Source organism: Myotis daubentonii, chromosome 13 (assembly GCF_963259705.1).
Source record: "Myotis daubentonii chromosome 13, mMyoDau2.1, whole genome shotgun sequence".
NCBI lineage: Eukaryota > Metazoa > Chordata > Mammalia > Chiroptera > Vespertilionidae > Myotis > Myotis daubentonii.
In genome coordinates, this window is record NC_081852.1 from 4,239,254 (window position 1) to 4,259,293 (window position 20,040).

Genomic DNA, 20,040 nt, shown 5'->3' on the forward strand with positions numbered 1-20,040 from the left:
CAGTGTCTGGGAGCTGGCGGTTTGATCACCTGGTTTCCAGGTCGTTCCAGCAGCCCTGCCACTGCTGGCTTTCATCAGTCGCAGCCTGGCCCTGCCCGCCTCCCCACCACCATCAGAGCCTTCCCCTCTGCCAGCTCTGAATGCCCCTGCCCTAAAGACCCAAACACATTCCGCGCCCTGTTGCCTTTTCTCCTGCTCTTCCCCTGACACTCTTCTCAGCAAATATGCCTCCAGCCATGGTTAGAGACTGAATGTCTTTCACAACATGAATTTCTCTTCCTGTTTATCTTGCTTCAAGGTGGTTCCCCTTTGTGAGCCAAAACAACCATCCCCAGCCTAAGCGAGGAAGCTGCTCCCCCGCCATGACGCGCAGCAGGTGAGGAAGGACTAGGCCAGGGGTTCTCAACCTTCCTAACGCCGCCACCCTTTAATACAGTTCCTCATGTTGTGGTCACCCCCAATTTCATTGTTACAAATTGAACATAATTAAAGCATAGTGATTAATCACAAAAACAATATGTAATTATATATGTGTTTTCCATGGTCTTAGGCGACCCCTGTGAAAGGGTCGTTCGACTGAGAACCGCTGGACTAGGCGCACCCGCTCCGCCTCAGGAGCCCCCAGGTACAAAGGGGCACAAGCAGCTGAAAGGCTGCAGCTCAGCATGGCTCTGCCCGGTCACCGGAGTCTTTGGGCCTGAAGGACACCTGTCCGTCTCGTTCCCCTGGTGTACGTGTGTGTCCCACAAATCAGCCCGGGCAGCTCTCACCCCATGCGGCAGGCGGAGAGGTAACTTGGAGAGATAACAGGGCTTGCCCGGGACACACTCAGCCGCTCTGTCCTCCACTGTCCGCGTTTGGTGAGAGCGTTCATGGGACAGAGAGTGGGCCTGCGTGCACAGTTTCAGATCCGCGCTGGTCCACCAGTCTTGCCATCTAAGGTCGAAACATCCACACTGATGGAAAGAAGCACAGCCTTCACCCTCAGGAAAGGACCGTCTTTTGGAAAGAAAATGGAAACTTCTGGAGAACCTTCCATGCTCAGAGCGTGTTATAGACACTGTCTTATCGAACTCTCCCAGGAAACCTGGGAGGCGCCGTGGTGCCGGCACTGCCTGACGGATGAGGAAATGACCATCATAAAGGTGAGGGTCCTTGCCCGGAGCCCGCAGCTTAGCCAAGGCTGAGGCGGCCGCTCAACCTGAGCTGCACTAAATGCCTCAGGTGACAACCCCAGAGCCATCCCTGTCAGCCCAGGTGAGGAGAGAGCACAGGCCAGGCCACAGGAAGCAGATGGGCTTGCACAGACCCGCGGCCAGGCCTGCAGGATGAGGGCACCACGCTCACTCACAGCCTCCTGGAGCCCATCTCGTCGGCCAGCCGCAGGGATCGGCACCCTCTTCCCAGCTCCTCCAGTGAGCATCTGCTTTTCTCAAAGCTGTGAATGTCACATCAAGAATTCCCCATTACCTCCCCCTGGTTTTATTTATCATCAGTGTATTGGAGGCATAATTAGTCTGAGCTGAAACCTGTATTGTTCCCTTCTCCTCTGCTATGAAATAGGTGTCCAAATGTGCTAACAGAGAGGATCCTGCTCCAAAAATGACAAACAGCAAGTGAAGGATGAAAGCAGGAGTGCAGTACAGATTGATGACAGCGGTGGCTGAGTCAGGGCGAGGGAGGGACACGGTGGCAGAACGAAGCTCCTACTTCAAATCTCACCCCCTCCCCTCTCCTGACCGGACGCGCCTCTCCCGCAACACGGAAGTGATGCTGATGAAGAGGAAAGACAGTTTCCGCTGATACACTTCCTAGGGGCACACCCTGAGAACAGGGCGCCTCTGGGGTTGCTGAAGGGAAGGCGTCCAGAGCCCGCCCCCAGGCCTGGCCGTGCAGAGCGGGGCGGGGCTGCCATGTGCAGGCTTCACATGGCCAGGTTCCCCGGATTTGGGGGAAAGGAAACACAAATGTCACCCTAGTAGAAAATACCTAGAAGTTGGGTCTTCAAGGGGCCAACACTCAGAGGCTCCCACTGACGCAGGTCTTGTGAGAAACTGGACCCTCTGCCTCTGATGTGCCCGGTGCTGGTCACGGGGAGTCTGAGGGCCCTGTGCATGTGATGTGTGCGCAGATAGGGTGCATCCTGCTCCCACGCTTGCCTCTCACGGCTTTTCCCCACAGAGCAGCCCAGAGAGACCACTAAACAGAACGCCAGGTAAGTCACACCCAATACACACTGGGATGACTTCCCATCGCCTCCTCAAACCCGCCTCCTCACGGGGCTGCAGAGCCGGGCGGCACACCAACGCCCTTGCGCACCTCGCTGCATCGCCCCTCCTTTCCTCACCAACCTTCCTCACCAAGCTCCAGCCACACAGGCCTTGTCTTCCTGTTCTCTGACCAGCAGGGCTGTGTTCCCACCTTGGGACCCTAACAAAGCAAAGGCCTCCACAGCCTGACCATCAGTCAGGGCTCAGCTCAAACGTTGGAGAGCTGGCCACACACTCGAAAGTCTGAGGACTCTCTTCTGAGACTCACTGTGCAAGTCCCGCCCTACTACGTCCTGTTCTGGGGTCCTCATGGAACTCTTCACCATTCAATGTTACCCGGCTTTATGTCTCTTCCTCTTGCACCAACAGTGTAAGCTCCACATGTGTGGAGACCTCGCCTACACTGTTCCCCACCGCAGGCTGTTCCAGCACCTTGCATGGCTGCTGAGTATCTGATGCACAGGAAGCGTGCAGTAAGTATCGATACAGACCAGTGGGTGAGCTGGTGGGTTTGGCTTACCAAGAGGCCCATAAGGTACACGCGTGCTACCTTCAGATAACTGAGGGGCTGACGTGGGGAAAAGAGCAAAATGGTGACGTGGCCCAGGACACTGATCCGGGGGAAGTGGGCCAGATTTTGCATAACATTAGGCAGAAGTTTCTCACTGTTGAGCTGCCAATGACAGGATGGGTTTCCTTAGTAGGGAGTGAGTTCCTCATCTCTGGAGGTATGTAAGCTGAGGCCACTGCTGGAGTCTCTGTTGGAGAAATGAGCATCCTTCTAAGTTCCTGAGTCTACACGTCATGGTCAACTTGCATTTGCTTCTTCGGGCTCAGTCTTACTCTCCCGTGCAGACCACAGCGCCCGGGCCCAGAACACGAACCGCTCTCCGGCAGGCCCCGCACCTGCCAGGCCACGGCATGAGGGCGGCGCACGGGGCCACAGACACGGAGTGGAGGGTGTGCGCCTGCCTCCCGGCGGGGCTCTCCGTGGGGCCCATGTGGGGTGGGCACCCCTGGCAGGACAGGACTGAGCTTGTGGCCTGCGCCCTCCCCCAAGGACACAAGCCCAGGAAGTGAACAGGGAAGGGGGGACAGGAGGCCGTCATGGACCACCTCCACCCGACTGGCCCTGGGAGGGGGTGACGTGGCTTCCATTCCCCAGGCGAGGAAGCCAGGGTTCAGGGAGGCGGGCTGCCTGTCCATGCCCTGCAGGGGCCTCGATGGTGCTGGGAGGGGGACTCAGCCCTGACAGTTCCACGCCCACATTCCTGCCAGGTCGCCCCAGCAGGGCAGGCAGTGCCTTCCAAGGTCAGGCCTGCCCACTAGAAACACCCTCGGCTCACTCGGCCGTTCCTCTTCCCTGTCCTGGAGGAAGAGCCTCAGTCCCTGTAGAAGGTGGGAGGGTGCATTCTCCTGAGCCCAAGTCTGACCCCAGGCAGCTCCCTGTTCGCATCCAGCCCAGCCCGTTCGGAGAGAGGCTGGGGGAGGGGCCTTTGCACCTCTCTCCTCCCCCACGTGCAGGCACAGAGCTCCCTGCAGCAGCCCGGCCTCCTTCCTAGTACACCCGCTCCCGTGGGGGACCCACATCGCCGCGTGGCAGGGCAAAGGCACCTGAGTCCTCCTCCCTCCCAGCCCTGACGGGGTCCAACACCAACCCCGCACCTTCTCCGCTCCCTCAGGCTCCCTGAGCTGGTTCCTGGGCTGGGGGGGCGGGGGAAGGGTGGGGGGCCATAGGGAGGACAGCGGAAGGGAAGCAGCGCACATGGACCAAACCAGGGAGGTTGGCCTCCCTGTGAGAGGCCAGGGGAGACGGACAGACAGACTGAGGCGTCGAGAAGGTTGCTGGGAGCTACAAACCTCTAACAGTCTTCCAAGGGCACCAGGTTCCGCAGACATCGCGTGTCCTAATGGGACCCTGCACGGGGGCAGGGACACGGCACAGCGCTGGCTCCTCGGGTGGGACCCTCCCGGCGGGCACACAGGGCAGGCGCCAGAGAGCGCCCCTCGCCCTCAGCCCCGCTGCTGCCCGCCCAGGGCTGACACAGTGAACGTCTATTTGAATAAACCATGAGAGAATCTGCATGGAGGTAAATATGCTTAATACATTTTACTGACCGTGTGTTTTAAACAGATGGATGAACAAGAACCCAAATCCATCTTCTCACTCACAAACTCCTAAGCTGTGCCTGTATGAAGTCGTTAACCTTGGCGACCGGGTATGATCTAGAGGCGCCCGGAGCGCGGGCACCGCAGACGAGATGCGCCCGGGGCTGAGCGGCTCCTCTGTCCTCAGGACTGAGTCCCGCACCCAGCACGGCACCCAGGGTCCCTTCAGAGCCTCGCCTCCTACTCTTTGTTCACGGCCTCCTGGTGCTGCCATGTTGAAATATCTATTGCTTTCCCCTAAAGCAATTCCTCCAGCTCCCGTGTGGTCCGTCCCCTCCTTGCTCCTGCATCGCTGAGCCCTCACCTGGGAGCCCTGGTTCCACGGGGCGCCTGGCTGACTCCTGCTGTCCTGCAAGAGCCGGTCACACCTCGCCTCCCACAGAAAGCCGCCTGCGCCTCGGACGGAGGCACCTGCCTGTGGACACCCCCACCCCCACCCTCGCATCCACCCTACCTGCCGACGGTGTGCCCCTCCGGAGGAAGACAGGCTGTCTCACCCCACTCTCAGTGTGGAGATTCACAAACGCTTATCTATGGGGAGTCCATCCCCAGAGCACAGGCGGGGGAAATCCCAGCAGCAGCCAGGGCTTTGCTCTTGGGTTTAAATGACAAATTCTACTCTTCAGCGCCCCATCCCTCACCAGAGCCCGACACCACCACAGTCCATTACACGGCGACAGGATGGGTTCCTAGGCTTAATTGTAAGAGGATAATTGATGTCAAGGTATTGCCCGTTTAGACATAGTATTAAATATCACCTCAATGTAGCCACTCTAACTCTTCGATTACAGGGCTTAGGGATGCCGGTGTTGATGAGAAGTGTCTGCCGTGAAGGAAGGATGCCAAGAACAGCTGGTTTGCCGGCCGCCACTGCCCTCGGGCAGCCTGCCTCCTCCTGGTGGAGCCGCTCCGAGCGCCCGGCCTGAGAGGGACCCACCCCAACACTCCTGAGGGCAGACTCCCTGGTCTGGCTGAGCCGAGACGCTGGGCAGGTGACTTTCTCCAGGGTCTGTCCCGGCCCCTTGGTCGTCCAGCGTCTCCCCCTCCTCAGGACCTCCCTTTCTCTCCATAACAAGAGGTGGGAGCCCTAGACGGGTGGGTGGCTCGGGTGCTCAGAGCGTCGTCCCTCACACCACCAGGTTGTGGGTTCGATCCCTGGTCGGGGCACGTACTGGGCATGGGGGAGGGGGTAGCCAATCGATGTTTCTCTCTCTATTTCTCCCTTCCTCTCTCTAAACATATCCTCAGTGAGGATTGAAAAAGAAGAAGGAAAAGAAGTAAGAGCAACGAAAAGGAATGAGAGGCTCAGAAGCTATGGGAGGTGCAGGCAGCGAAGGACACTCAGCTCCCCTGTGGACGGCCCCACCCTGCCACACCCTCTCCTCCGACCACCCCACAGGCCCAGCTCTGGCTCCAACCTTAGAATAATTGTGATTTCATTTGGTGACTTGACAAAAACATTGTCTCTGGACAGTCACTGCAGGCCACTCTCAACTAGTAGGACATGAAAGTCTACACCTCAAAAGCCAAACGCGGAGAAACCAAGATGGTGGCATAGGTTAACGCCGGAGATTGCTGCCTCGAACAACCACTTCAGAGATATAACTAAAGGACAGAACAGACAGCATCCAGAACCACAGGAAGGCTGGCTGAGTGGAAATTCTACAACTAGGAGGAAAGAGAATATCATACCCAGACTCAGAGGAGGCGCAGTGCTGAAGTGAAATACTCAGGTGCGGAGTGCGCGAGGAGCAGGCTGGCGGTGGAGGGCGCAGTTGTTGTTTTCAATCGGGAGGGAGTTTCAGACTCTGAGCTCCAGATCCGGGCGAGTCTCTGGGGACCCAGACTCAAACGGGAGAAGTGGGACTGTCTGGCTTCGGTCGGAACTCGAAGGCAGCTTTCTCTCCAAGGTTTGCAGCCATTGCTGGGACTCTGAGAGGCAGAGCCCCTAGGAACGGAACTGAGAGCAGCCATAACTGCTCCCTCCGGCCTGCCCTGTAGATCCCCGGGGACCCGCCCTGCCCAAGCCCTGCGCAGAGCCATTTGCCGGATAGCCTCAGGCAAAGGCTAGATTAGCACCGCCCTAGAGATCCAGCACAGAAGCTCTCCCACTGCAGACACAGCTGACTCTCATAGCCAGTTAGCCTGGAGGTCAAATCACCCCCGGTATTGCCGACATCAATCAAGGCTTAAAGGCAACAAGACTGCGCACAAAGACCACTAGGGGGTGTACCAAGAAAGCATAAAAAATGCAGAGACAAAGAAACAGGACAAAACTGTCAATGGAGGATATTGAGTTCAGAACCACACTTTTAAGGTCTCTTAAGAACTGTCTAGAAGCTGCCGATAAACTTAGTAAGGCCCTCGAAAAGACTGGTGAGACCGCCGATAAATGTAGTGAGATCCTCAAGAAATCTAATGAGACCCTCGATGTTGTGATAAAGAACCAACTAGAAATTAAGCATACACTGACTGAAATAAAGAATATTATACAGACACCCAACAGCAGACCAGAGGAGCGCAAGAATCAGGTCAAAGATTCGAAATGTGAAGAAGCAAAAAACACCCAACTGGAAAAGCAAAATGAAAAAAGAATCCGAAAATACGAAGATAGTGTAAGGAGCCTCTGGGACAGCTTCAAGCGTACCAACATCAGAATTATAGGGGTGCCAGAAGATGAGAGAGAGCAAGATATTGAAAACCTATTTGAAGAAATAATGACAGAAAACTTCCCCCACTTGGTGAAAGAAATAGACCTACAGGTCCAGGAAGCGCAGAGAACCCCAAACAAAAGGAATCCAAAGAGGACCACACCAAGACACATCATCATTAAAATGCCAAGAGCAAAAGACAAAGAGAGAATCTTAAAAGCAGCAAGAGAAAGAAACCCAGTTACCTACAAGGGAATACGACTGTCAGCTGATTTCTCAACAGAAACTTTGCAGGCCAGAAGGGAGTGGCAAGAAATATTCAAAGTGATGAATACCAAGAACCTACAACCAAGATAACTTTATCCAGCAAAGCTATCATTCAGAACGGAAGGTCAGATAAAGAGCTTCACAGGTAAGGAAAAGCTAAAGGAGTTCATCACCACCAAACCAGGATTATATGAAATGCTGAAAGGTATCCTTTAAGAAGAGGAAGAAGAAAAAGGTAAAGATAAAAATTGTGAACAACAAATATGCATCTATCAACAAGTGAATCTAAGAATCAAGTGAATAAATAATCTGGTGATCATAATAGAATCAGGGACATAGAAAGGGAATGGACTGACTATTCTTGGGGGGGAAAGGGGTGTGGGAGATGCGAAAAGAGACTGGACAAAAATCGTGCACCTATGGATGAGGACAGTGGGTGGGGAGTGAGGGCGGAGGGTGGGGTGGGAACTGGGAGGAGGGGAGTTATGGGGGGAAAGAGGAACAAATGTAATAATCTGAACAATAAAGATTTAATTAAAAAAAATTAAAAAAATAAAACCCTAATATGCAAATCAAAAAAAAAAAAGCCAAATGCCTATGCCACCCAGCCCCTCTGCCCGGATCCAGCCCAGACCCCGGAACAGACAAGCCCAGCTTCCTGCGGCCTGGCTGCAGCCCTCACACCACAGCCTGAGCCGCCACAGGCGGTCTCACCACTGCGAGGCTGCTGAGCTGTAAGGAAGCTCAAACTAGCACCTTCCGGGCGATGGCAGGAGGGCAAGGCCCCAGTGTGGCCTGCCCTCGCTCTTCCAGTCCAGCCACCGTGACCAGAACTGCTCGACAGATTCGAAGCCAAACCACTGCTGACCCATGGAAAACGTGAGATAATAAAATGATTTTAAGCTGCTACGTTTGGGAGCAATTTATCTCATAGCAATAGATAACCGGCATGAAGGCCCAGCACCAGAGCCTCTGCGCACACACACAGCTCTTGGTCCTTCTTCCAGGAGTCAAACTTGACTCCAGCCTCCCAGACAACCCTGGTCCCACATGGGACAAAGGAGGATTCTGTGTCCCGTCCCCAGTGAGCCCTGAACTATTATTCAGACTCCACAACCACAGGGCCTGGGGCCCAGGTGCCGTTAACCCCACACAGCAAGCAACATCATTGCCCTCATCACCACCAACATCATCACCCTCATTACCATCATCGCCACCAACATCGCCACCAACATCATTGCCCTCATCACCACCAACATCATCACCCTCATTACCATCATCGCCACCAACATCGCCACCAACATCATCACCCTCATCATCACCAGCAACATCATCACCCTCATCACCGCCAACATCATCATCACCCTCATCACCACCAACATCATCACCTTCATCATTACCATCATCGCCACCATCATCACCCTCATCATCACCCTCATCACCGCCAACATCACCACCCTCATCACCACCATCACCATCATCACCACCAACATCACTCTCATCACCATCATCATCACCAACATCATCATAGTCAGCATTCTCCCTTGATGAGGGCTCAGACACTCCTTTGATAGAGCAAAAATCTAATATTAGCCCTGGCCTGGAGGCTCAGTTGTTTGGAGCATCATCCCATACACCAAAAGGCTGTGGGTTAGATGCTTGGTCTGCGCGCATATGGGAGGCAACCACTAGATATTTCTCTCTATCTCTCTCTCCCCCTCTGCTTCCCTCCCTCCCTCCCTCCTTCCCTTCCTCCCTCCCTCCATCCCTCTCTATTTCTCTTCTTCCTATCTCTCTAAAATCTATAAAAACTTATCTTTGGGTGAGGATTTATAAAAATGAAACATCGAATACTTTTGGAACAATCATGTGTCCCTGCTTGGCTGATGGGTTCAGAATGTGCTCAGTCTGCCCCTGGGCAGTCCAGCTTCTAGGGGATGTCTAAGTGGGGCAGGGGGCAGAGCCCCTGGGAGGCTGTGCCGACCACTGTCCACAGCCCCAGAAAGGCCATGAACAAAGATGGACACGTCCCATCTCCCTCGGCAAGGTAGCTGTACATGGGTGGGTGGTACAAGCAAATGGTCCGAGCAGAAATGTCGTGCTGTGTAGGCCCTAGACGGGAGGGGGAGGGGGGCGGCAATGGGGTGTGTACAGGACATTGTGGGCGCCCAGGACTTGAGGGAGAAGGGGCAGAGGGCCGGGAAGACCAGAGCCGGTCGGTGCCCAGAGGGGGCGTCCATAGCGGCTTCCCAGTGTGCGGGGTTCAGAGGACGAGAGAGAGGCGTGTGGAGATGGAAGGAGACGGTGGCCGTGTGGAATCCCGGGCACAGGCCTGGCAGGGCAGCTCCCTGTGCCCCTCCCGCTGCCGCCAGGCCCAGGTGCTGAGCCCAGACCTGCGGTGCGCCAGCTGAGCACAGCTCCTCCTCGGAATCTCATCGCTAAGAATTTCTAAAGGGACCAAAAATGAGTTCTTAGGCTTGTAGCACTTGCTAAGTGCTAAGGCTTTCGAATCCATAAACAGTAGGATATAATTAAATGCAAATGTAGGGCCACATGTAAAAATTAATCTCCTGTAATTAATTAGTAATTTAAAATATTCTAGAAAATGATACTTAAATAGCACAGAATTATCCTAATTCTGAGCCATAAAGTCATCCGCTAAAGACTTACCGGTGGAGTGAGAAATATTTGCATATGTCATGTGGGACAACAGAACACTGAGATTACTTAATTTACCTTCGCTACAAATGTCTTAAAAAGAACAGATTTTGTACTCAAATTGTGGGGAAAGCTCACTCACTGCAGCGAATTCTGAGCAGCAGCGAGTAGAAGCCAGGAGTTAATCCAGCTGTGCTTCCAGAAAGGGGTCGACTGCCTCCAGCACGCACCCTGCCTGGGAAGCCAGCCTGCGCAGGGTGGGCAGGGCTGCAGGGAGCACCCTTTCCACCTCTGTCCTTCACATTCACCTACGCTTCCCAGCCTGCACAGGTGACCCCACCCCCAGAGCAATGGGAGCTGTGCCAGCAGCAGGCCGCTCCCCGCGAGTTCTCTCCATCCTTCTCGCTCGCAGAGAGCACTGGTACCTGTCTAATGCAAAGGTAAATGCCACCTGCTGCAACTATCCCTTAAAATAGTTCACTTTTTCTATTCTTTCCGGTGAAACAAAAGAGAAGGGAGAGGAGAAGAGAGGAGGAAATAAAGAGGATACAAAAGCAAAGAGGGAAGCGGGGCACAGAAATGACGACCATTGAAAGGACAGAGTCCTAAAGTCCCACACATGCCCAGAGGAGGCCTCAGGGGGTGAGAGCCACTGCAAGGAAGGCCCAGAGGGACTACGGCCGTGGAGTGTGGGGAACCTCAGTGTCCCCCGCTAGCCCTTGATATGGTTCCCAGTCTGTCTTAGGCACCAAATTCCTATAGATTGGATGGCTAGGGGGAGAAGGGGTGTGTGAACAAATGGACAGATGGGTGGGTGGGTGGGTGGATGGGATGGATGGATGGATGGATGGATGGATGGATAAATGGGTGGATGGTGGAAGGGTGGGTGGATGGGTGGATGGAAGCTCCTCCAGGAAGATAAGATGAAGCCCAGAGCTAAAACTGGCTGTGAACTGGAGATCTCCTCATCCAACTGGAGCTAGAGAGGAAAGAACAGAAAGACATGCATAGCCCCCAACAGCACCGGGCTGTGGTTATGGAGTGCACTGTCGGCCGTTGACCTCAAAGGCCCTGAAAAGGACCCAACAACAAGGCAGTCCTTGAAGTGCAGGTTCCCCGCCCTGGACGAGGGAGACCCTTCCTGCTGACATCCAGCCTCAGCTCTGGCCGCTCCCTGCCCGCCCAGTGCTACAGCACACCACACACCCCTCTCTGAACACGGGCTCTCTGACCTCCCCCTCACCCTCCTTGGCTATGGGGTAAGGAAGGCCCGTTCCTGTGGACCCAGCCACAGTGTCCCCTGCCCAGGAAGCATCCCGCACACGCTGGCCGACCCCTATCCCTGGCCAGAGGGCACCGCTCCCTTCCTTGTGCCTGCGGGGCTGGCGGTCCAGCTGACAGGAGCCTGGGAACAGAGCATGGGGTGCTGCTGCCCCGGGAGCGCCCTCAGCAGCCAGCAGCCCAGAAGGAGCTGGCACTCAGGACAAAGGCTCCGCTCCCTCCCCAGTTAGAGGTGCCTGCCTGCAGCCCGCTGCCTCCTCAGAGCTCCAGCGCCATGCCCAGAGCAGGGTGCCCTCCCACCCTCCCAACGCCGTGGCCCAGCACCCGAGGTCAGGAGACCAGACGCTGTCACCCTAAGCGCAGTCCCCCAGGGGGAGCCTTCTAGAGACCGCACACTGATGTGTAATTGTTAGGACTGTGATGAGACCTCGGAGAAGGGAGTATGGACTCAGGACTTAGTGATGGAAGGCAAGGGACTCAGAGGTGGGGCCGGGAGAGGAGCCCACCAGCACGCCCCAATACCTCCCGTCACCACCCCCCAACCCTCCCACTCACCACCAAGTCCAAGCTGCCCAAACCTTGGCCCCCGTAAGGCTAGGCTGCCCGCCCCCATAAAATGGGATCACAGAGAAGCCCGTGGAGAATGGGCCCCGGCCACACCCCACCATGAGTGGCTATGCCCTGGGTGCCAGGAGAAACAGCAGCGCCCACACAGCACAGGGACTGGTGTCCCAGGCAGCCAAGTCCGTGTCTGTCGTGCGAATTTGTCACGAATGACAGTGTAAGTGCCAGCCTTCCCAACCACTCAGGCAAAGCTACCTTCCCCCCTCACTCCCATCAGCCACGCTTCTCGAGTGGGAAGGGGAGCAGGCCACAGAACCAAGGGTCTTTCCCGAGGCCTCCATGCCAGCCCTGAGCGGGCACAGCTGGGACACGTCATCAACAGCAGTGGGTGGTGAGCGTTGCCTGCCCCATAGCAGCGACTTGAGTTTCATAACATTCAGGGCATGTCCTGGCAGGGGGTCAGCCTTGTGACTACTGCCTGTCCTTGTCAGTGTAGAAGCAATGCGTTCAGTAGTGAACAGAGCGTTCTTGCTGGGATGGCGTTCCCAGGTCTCCACAGGGACTCGCTGGGCTAGCCAGCCTCCCAGTCATAGGGGCCAGTCCCCTTCAGGGCCGGGGTTCCTTCTCTCCTGCTCACAGTGAGGCATGGACACCCTGGGAACCTCTGCCAGGCCCCGGAGCCCTGCTTTCCCCCGTGGAGCCAGCATGGCCATCTCGGCCCACTGCGGCCTGCAATCCCGTGTATCTCTGTGGCCATCCCGGCCACAGGGCAGCGAGGCCTCCGGCGCGGGTCAGATCTGGACTTGAATCGGCCCAGCACCCTGGTGACAACTTGCATGACCTCACGCAAGTCCTTTAACGTCTTCAGCTTCAGGTGCCTCACTTGTAAAGTGGGAGGATTAGAGGGTGCCTGCGGTGGGCACCCCAGAAACGATGGCTCCCCATGCCCAGTGGCAGGCGCATGGCACCAGAGACCAAGACTCTGCCCAGGCGGAGCTGAAGGCAGTGGCGCCGGGTGTGGCTCTGCACACAGCCTCCAGCCGCAGCCCCAGGAGCACATCCCTCTTGCCAGGTGGCCGCTCCAGGGCCCCAGCTCTGCGGCCCCAGCAGAGCCAGGCGTGCACAGGCGGTCTAGGGAAGGGAAGGCAGTGGCTGAAGCCACGCCAAGCGCATCTGGCACTGCAGGAGTCGCACCATGAGCCACTGGAAATGGCGTCTTTGGGCCGCTCTGGGTTATGTGTGGAATCCTCCAGGGCCTCGGGGCGGTGCGGGTGCATCCCCCGGACGGGGCACGATGAACAGCACACAGTGAGAAGAGAACGGACGCCTCTGGAGAAGCCACCGCCACATGCTTTACCGCAACTGCCACCTCCTCCTCACGCAAAGGTGAGGCAGGTTTCCCTACCCAGCTCAGCAGCACAGCAGGGACAGGAGGACAGGGGGCGAGGGACGGGCGAGAAGAGAGGGAGGAGGCTGGTGGCAGAATTAGCAGAAAGGTCCCAGAGCCAACTCCGGCGGGGACTGAACGGGGAAAGGCTGCCCTGGGACATTCTGAGGACGCCGGACCCATCGGTGCTGCCAACCCTGGGCTCCCGGGACTGGCCTGAACCCTTCGTACAGGAAACCGGTTCTGGTGAAAACGCAGTGCCCACAAGACATCACAGCGGCTGACGGCCAGTGCCCGCTGATGAGGGAGAGCGCAGGGCTGTGGGCCAGCCACGGCCTCCAAATGTAGGTTTCTCCAGCAGGGTATGCTGGCTCCCGAGGCGTGGTTAGCATCTGAGGAATCATTAATTAGGGGGAAGCAGAATAAGCAAAGTGCATTGGGTGGAACTAGTAGATTTCTGCCCTTCATTCATTTCACTTTCCACCAGAGGCCAAGGCCGTGGGCTGGAGGGGAACCGCAGGGAGCGTTCAGCCGCCACCACCCCACAGCCGGCCCTGCTCCTGGGCACACGGCATCCCAGCATGTCCCCTGCCCCCTGAACCCAACCCAGGCCAGAGAGAAGCCCACAACGCCAGCTGTCATCTCTGCCATCAGACCACCAGGACTGGCACCAGTCACCAGCTCGCACAGTTGTCTGTCCTAAAATTAATGGTTTTTCGTTAAATACGTGAGCCCTGTCTTCATGAGAAGGGCGTAACCCAGCTGTGGGCAAACTACGGCCTGCGGGCTGGATCCAGCCCGTTTGAAATGAATAAAACTAAAAAAAAAAAAAAAAGACCGTACCCTTTTATGTAATGATGTTTACTTGAATTTATATTAGTTCACACAAACACTCCATCCATGCTTTTGTTCCGGCCCTCCGGTCCAGTTTAAGAACCCATTGTGGCCCTCAAGTCAAAAAGTTTGCCCACCCCTGGCCTAACCCCTAACACAGGTGTTTTTAAAAAGTCACTAATTAGCCCAGTCACCAAAAAGGAAGCACAGATATACCACGCGTCACTTGGTGACAGCCAACCAACACCTGCTGCAGGCACTAGCACCCCAGGCAGAGCCGCCACCTCTGGAGAGAGCGGACATTCACTCTACCCCGAGCTCACACTGCCAACGCCGAGAAGAAAAGTAAAAGGAACGAAATAAAGCCAGCCTGAGTGCTGCCTCCGAAACCGCCGCCAGTGGCCTGTACAAGGCTCCCCACTCGCTGCCCAGCCTCCCAGCAGCTGGGAAGGCCTGGGGCCACCTGTTGGGGACCAGGCAGGAGCCACGCTGTGCCGGTCTCCCAGCCCTGCCGTGTGCTGTGACCCCAGCACCCGGGGGTTCCCACGCGCTTCTGCCACGCACGACAAGCAGAGGACGCCTGCAGCCCACGTGAGCCACGTGAGCAGCCACTCCTGCGGCCACAGCCCCCACCTACCTCGGTGATGAAGGAGTGGGCCCCCTGCGGGCTGAGCAGCAGGATGGCGCGGCGCAGCGTGTCCCGGTAGCGATTCAGCTCCTCCGTCTTCATGGTGGTGAAGAGGCTGGTGAACACGTGGCTGATGTTCTTGTCCACCTTCTGTAAGGAGACATCAAGGCCCAGCCGCGAGGCCTGGTCCAGAAAGCTTTGGAGGCCACGGATATCTGGGCGGCGGGAGAAGAGGGGAGAGCCATCGTAAGCAGAAAGGGACGGCGGAAGGTCTACTCCAGCACTCCCCCCGCACCCGCTATGGAGGCCGCCAGAAGTGAGGGCTCAGTCTACCCCCTGCCCACCGAAGAAAAGCTGCAGGGCACGGAGTTAGTCCCAGCCCCTCACCAGCACAGCCCGGGGTCCTGCACCACGGGAGGCCGGGCGCCATCTGGCAGGTCCTGTGGCAGAAAGAGTCCTTCTCGACGAGCTCCCTCTTCCTCCCGACTGCTTCCACCCAATGGCAGTCCTGGCCTCCTGGCGACATGTGCTGTGGGCCCGGCCCTGCCTGGCTCCCTCCACCCCCTCCTCTCCCTGTGCTGAGGCTGCTGGGCCCTCAGCGGTGATGGGGGCCAATGGCTGCCCTGACTGAAGGTCTGGGTCCCTGCCCTAGCCTGTGACTGAACAGCCTACATCCTCTACCCCAGCCTGAGCTCGGACCCTGTCTTGTTCCCAGGACCTGACTTTCCTGACACTCCTCCACTCTCTCTCCAGCCAGCTGACCTCCCAAGTCCAACAGGGTGAGCAGCCGGCCCAAGGCATCTCTTGCCCTGCGGCTCCAGGAGGGCGGGGCGGGAGCCCAGGGCGAGGGAAGCAGGGGAAGCCTCCTCTGGTCAGGGCCAGAGCCCTCCTGGCTCCGTCTTCACTCAGCAGCAGCCCGCCTGGGCCAGCTGGCTTCCCAAGGGGCTGCCCCCAACGGCACCCACAGAGGCAGGCAGGGCCCAGTGGGGCGTGGTCCTGAAGGTGCCATTTCAGCCACAGGCCCAGCTGTGTCTGAAGGCTATCTCTCTGGGATTTTTCAGCTGCATGAGCTAAAGCCAAGTTCAGCTGGATTTCTGTCACTTGCAGCCCAAAGTTTCAACCCATAAGCCACGTAAGCCTGGGATGTGTCCCTCACCTGGCCCATATCTCATTCCAGCTCCCAGAGGGAGACCACACCTGCGTCTCTCCCTCTAAAGGACACTCGGCCTGCCCGTCTCACCAGCTGCACCCGCCTGGCGCAGGAACTGCCCGGGGGCTGCCCGGGGCACATGCCAGCCCAAGAGTCAAACGTAAAGCAAACAGTTCAAATTCAGCCTGATTTTTACCCCAACCAGTTCCTCTCCCAAACATTCATTCCACCAACTTCCAGAGCTCCACCAGCACCAGGCACCGTAGGGAGCGGGCCCTGGGCTGCCCTCCTCACCAGGCACTGCAGGGCGCTGGGCCCTGGGCTGCCCCTCTCACCAGCCGGATGGGGGAGAGCAGTCCTGGGGGGCAGTGTGGAGAGGCACACACAAGCATGGAGGGCAGTGCCCTGCAGTGCTGACTCGGGTGCTGGGCCCTGGGTCAGTGTGCGGACCCCACCCCCACTCAGGGAAGCCCTGGGAACAGGTCTGAGCGCCTGCCATGGACTCCGCACTTAGAACCCAGGTCCTTCTGTGAACTTGGGCAAATCGCCCACCCACTTATGCCGCGTTTTGCTCCTCTGACACTCTGGAAGGTGCCACCGGCTTCTGCTTAGGCGCTGGCACCTGCGAGGCCCAGAGAGCCAACCTCCTATGACCCGTGGGGAGGGCATGGCAGCGCCCAAACAAGAACCCACCTAGAGCAACAAACTCGTGACTGATAGTCAAGCCAGTGGCACCTGGTTCCAGGGTGCCGTGACCTCAACCAGCTTCGTCCATAGGCAGCTGGCCCCAGGGCACAGGCACCCAGCACTGCTCGCCTGGCAACACCCAGTGACCTCATTGTTGCTCTGCCCACTGACTCAGACAGAAAGGAGGTGCCAGGTGGCAGGGCTGGTCTCTACACCGAAGCCCAGGGAAGAAGGCGGCCGAGGAAGACAACACGTGCCTGGCGCTTCCGACAGGCCAAGGCTGCCAACCCCCTGGGCTCCCGAGAGGCCAGGCAGTCCCACCAGAGGGCCTGGCAGGGCACCTGCAGGAGTGGCACAGGGAGCAGGAGCCCCCGGAGAGGGACCCGGCTAGACAAGCTCAGGGCTGGTGTCTGCCCTGCGCCTCCCGCTCCTGAGCACAGCACAGCTCACACCTGATTGTAAGCGAGAGCACCTCAGCACGACACACGTGCACACCCACCCCAGCTCCCGTGCCACACGCAGCAGCTCTGCACGGTGCCGTGGTGGCTGAGCCCTCAGTCTGGCTGCCAGCACAGCAGCTGCCAGCCACATGGGCCGTTGCAATGCAAACTTAGGTTCATTGAAAGTAAGTAAAATCCCACACTCCTCAGCCACACGAGCCACATTTCAAGTGCTGAAGAGCCACATCTGGCTGGTGGCTGCCATACGGGACAGCACTGGTACGATCCTCAGAGAAAGTTCTAGTACACGGCTCTTCTTGGTGTCCATGATGTTTCCAAATAGGAGATCAGCTGCATTGGCACCTGGGAAGTTCTCACTTGGCATGAGCAGAGGTGCGAATGCATGTCTACGCGTCCTGCCTCTGCCCTGGACCCTGCCACTGCCACGCAAGCAGCTGGCTGCCTGCGAGGGTGGGCGCACGTCGGGAAGGAGGGCGGCCCACAGCCACCAGCCCAGTTCAGATGCACAAGGGAGTCCAGAGCGGAAGGGCCGCTGAGCTCGCACATCAGCACGACGCTGGGGGTCTCTTCCTGAGCGATGCCTGGCGGGCAGGCCGGCGCCGATGCACTGGGTTTCCCACGCCCTGTCCACGGGGCTGAGGGGCCGGCCCAAGGCCAGGCCTGGGGCTTCTTTGCTGGACACCAGCGGTCCGCCCACGGCCTGAGCTCTGACGGCCCGAGTGCAGTGAGCGGGCGGTGACAGCCCCCGGCACAGGCCTCACTCCTCCCAGGGCCTGCCAAGGCCACGGCCAGTCTTGACAGTGGCAGAGACGGGCAGTGGCTGCGAAGGTGCCCGTGCGCAGGCGGCTCAGCCACGGCTCTGTGCGTGCCCTGGCTCCAGGGACCGCCATGCCACGGCCAGTCCTCTCAGGCTGGGGGCAAGTTCCTAGGCCCCTTCCCCCCTCCCCCCCCCCCCCCCCCCCCCCGCCTGGACAACCTCAACCCAAAGGAAGGTTCACTTCCTCCGGGAGCAGGAGGCGCTGTGGTGCGGGGCTGACAAGTGTCTCAGGGCCACAGAACACACGGGGGCATCACACACTGAAAACCGCTGCTGCTCTTCTCCCTTCCTTTCAGGCAGCCCCGACGGAGCCATGAGGGAGGCCCTGTCTTCACACCTGCCAACCGCGATGCAGGCGAGGCCGCCCCAGGGACCAGCCCCTGCCACGCCCCCTCCCCTCCGGTGCTGAGTCCACTCAGCCCCTGCAGCCCTTCCTCGCTGCACCTGGGGCAGGCTGGGGGCAGAACAGCAGTCAGGCCCTGCCATTCCCCATCCTGGGGCCCAGAAACTGTCTCCACAAAACCCCTTTCTCCCTGCAAGAGACTCTGTGCGCAGTGCCCCACCCCATCCCCCCGAGGAAGCCAGGTGTCTCGGGAAGGTCCCTTAGGGACCAGCTGAGGCTGCTCCGTGGGCAGCAGGGCAGGCACCTCAACAGCTCCCGCGGCCCCACGAGTTATGGACGTTGGCCCGAGCCCCCTTCTGTGCAGACTGGCTGCCCGGTCGGCGGTGCAGCCCCACCGGGCCCACGTGCCCTGGGAGGAAGCTGCTGGGACCACGTCAGCCTCACGGCCGCCCACCTCAGAGAGGGCAGGACCGTGAAAGGGCATCGGCCGCCCAGAACAGGCGAGGCATCCTGCCCCGGAGAGGCGGCAGCTCCAGGAACGCGGGCAAGTCCTTTCCCGGAGGAATCTGATGGGACAACCCTGAGGCAGGCCTGTTTCCTTGGCCCACCCTCTGGGCTCTCCAGGGACCCTGTCAGCAGGGTCTTTGCGATACCCAACCCGACGGGCCATGCTGGGAGGCGCATTTGCTCCTTCGCGTCGCTGTGGCCCTGGGAGCTCTCGCATGCGGCTCTCCTCGGGGCCAGGCCACAGCGTGACCGACCTGCAGTGTCCCTGCCTCACGGAGCTCACATCTCAGGGGCTGGGGAAGAGACGGAACAAGGGAACACGTGCTCAGTAGGTCATTTCCAAGGGCGCTCAGAGCTCTGAGGGAAAGGGATGTGGGGCTGAGGAAAATGCGGGGGAGGGGGCGCTACTGTGAGGGGATCGGGCAGGAGGGGGCCACACCACCTGGAGCTGCCGTGGGAGGAAGGGAGGAAGCCTGGAGAGGTGGCCCCGGGGAGCACCCACCGCAGTGGAGGAGAGGACACAGGCCCCAAGCACCCAGCCCTGGGCTTCCTCTGCCCTGTCCCCGCTCCCTCCCCAGGCCAGCTCCCCAATGCTGGGCCTGTGTACCCTTACCCTGGGGGTGGGGGGAGGCCCCTCTCTCTGTCTTTCATGGGCCTCCAGAGCACCCAGCCTGTGCCCTGTCCTTGCACCCTCCCCCTGCACGGCTGGCCACACTCCCAGCCCGGCCCAGGCCTCCCTCTGAGCTCAGAGAGAGCAGCAGACGCCTAGGCTGCCCGCGGCTCTCACCTTCTCCTCCTAGACTTCCCTGAGCACCTGCCTCTCCATGATGCCTCCCCAGGTGGAGAGTCGGGCATTGCTGCTCCTCCCGCCCCCTCCAGCGGCCTCCTGCAGGCCTCCCGTGCACCCCCCAATGGTTCCCAGGTTCATATCTGCTCCTGCAGAGCCCCCTCTGAAACCTCCCATGAAAAACACACATTCATTTCAAAGTTGCCAAGAAATTAATATCCTCAAAAGCATCAACTGCAAACAAAAAGCCTTCTAGACACTTCCTTATTGTACACAAATAGCCCGACATCTCAGCCTGAAATGGGAGAGGACCTGATCCCAACAGCTTCTTCTGCCACCACCTACTGCCACCCCCACCCCCAGAAGCCATGCTCCAGGACCGCCGAAGAGAACTCTGCGCCCTCCCCTGACAGCCCCATGCACACGCACGTGCACACAAACACACCACACACCGCAGACACTACCATATGTACACGCACATACACACTGCCATATGTACACACACATTACCAATCGTACATACACACATACTACCAAATGTACATACACACACTACCACACACACTACTATATGTACAC

The 20,040-nt window shown here is 58.3% G+C and overlaps 1 protein-coding gene across 3 annotated transcripts in view; it reads right to left on the minus strand.

The window, feature by feature from the left end:
• The window catches only part of GRID1 (glutamate ionotropic receptor delta type subunit 1), a 617,880-nt gene that overhangs the window by 372,740 nt on the left and 225,100 nt on the right, over window positions 1-20,040 (minus strand). For all 3 annotated transcript variants that reach the window (XM_059662029.1, XM_059662031.1, XM_059662030.1), the window contains one exon: window positions 14,719-14,924. In XM_059662029.1, the coding sequence (XP_059518012.1) occupies window positions 14,719-14,924 (206 nt within the window). The remainder of the gene's footprint in view (window positions 1-14,718; window positions 14,925-20,040) is intronic.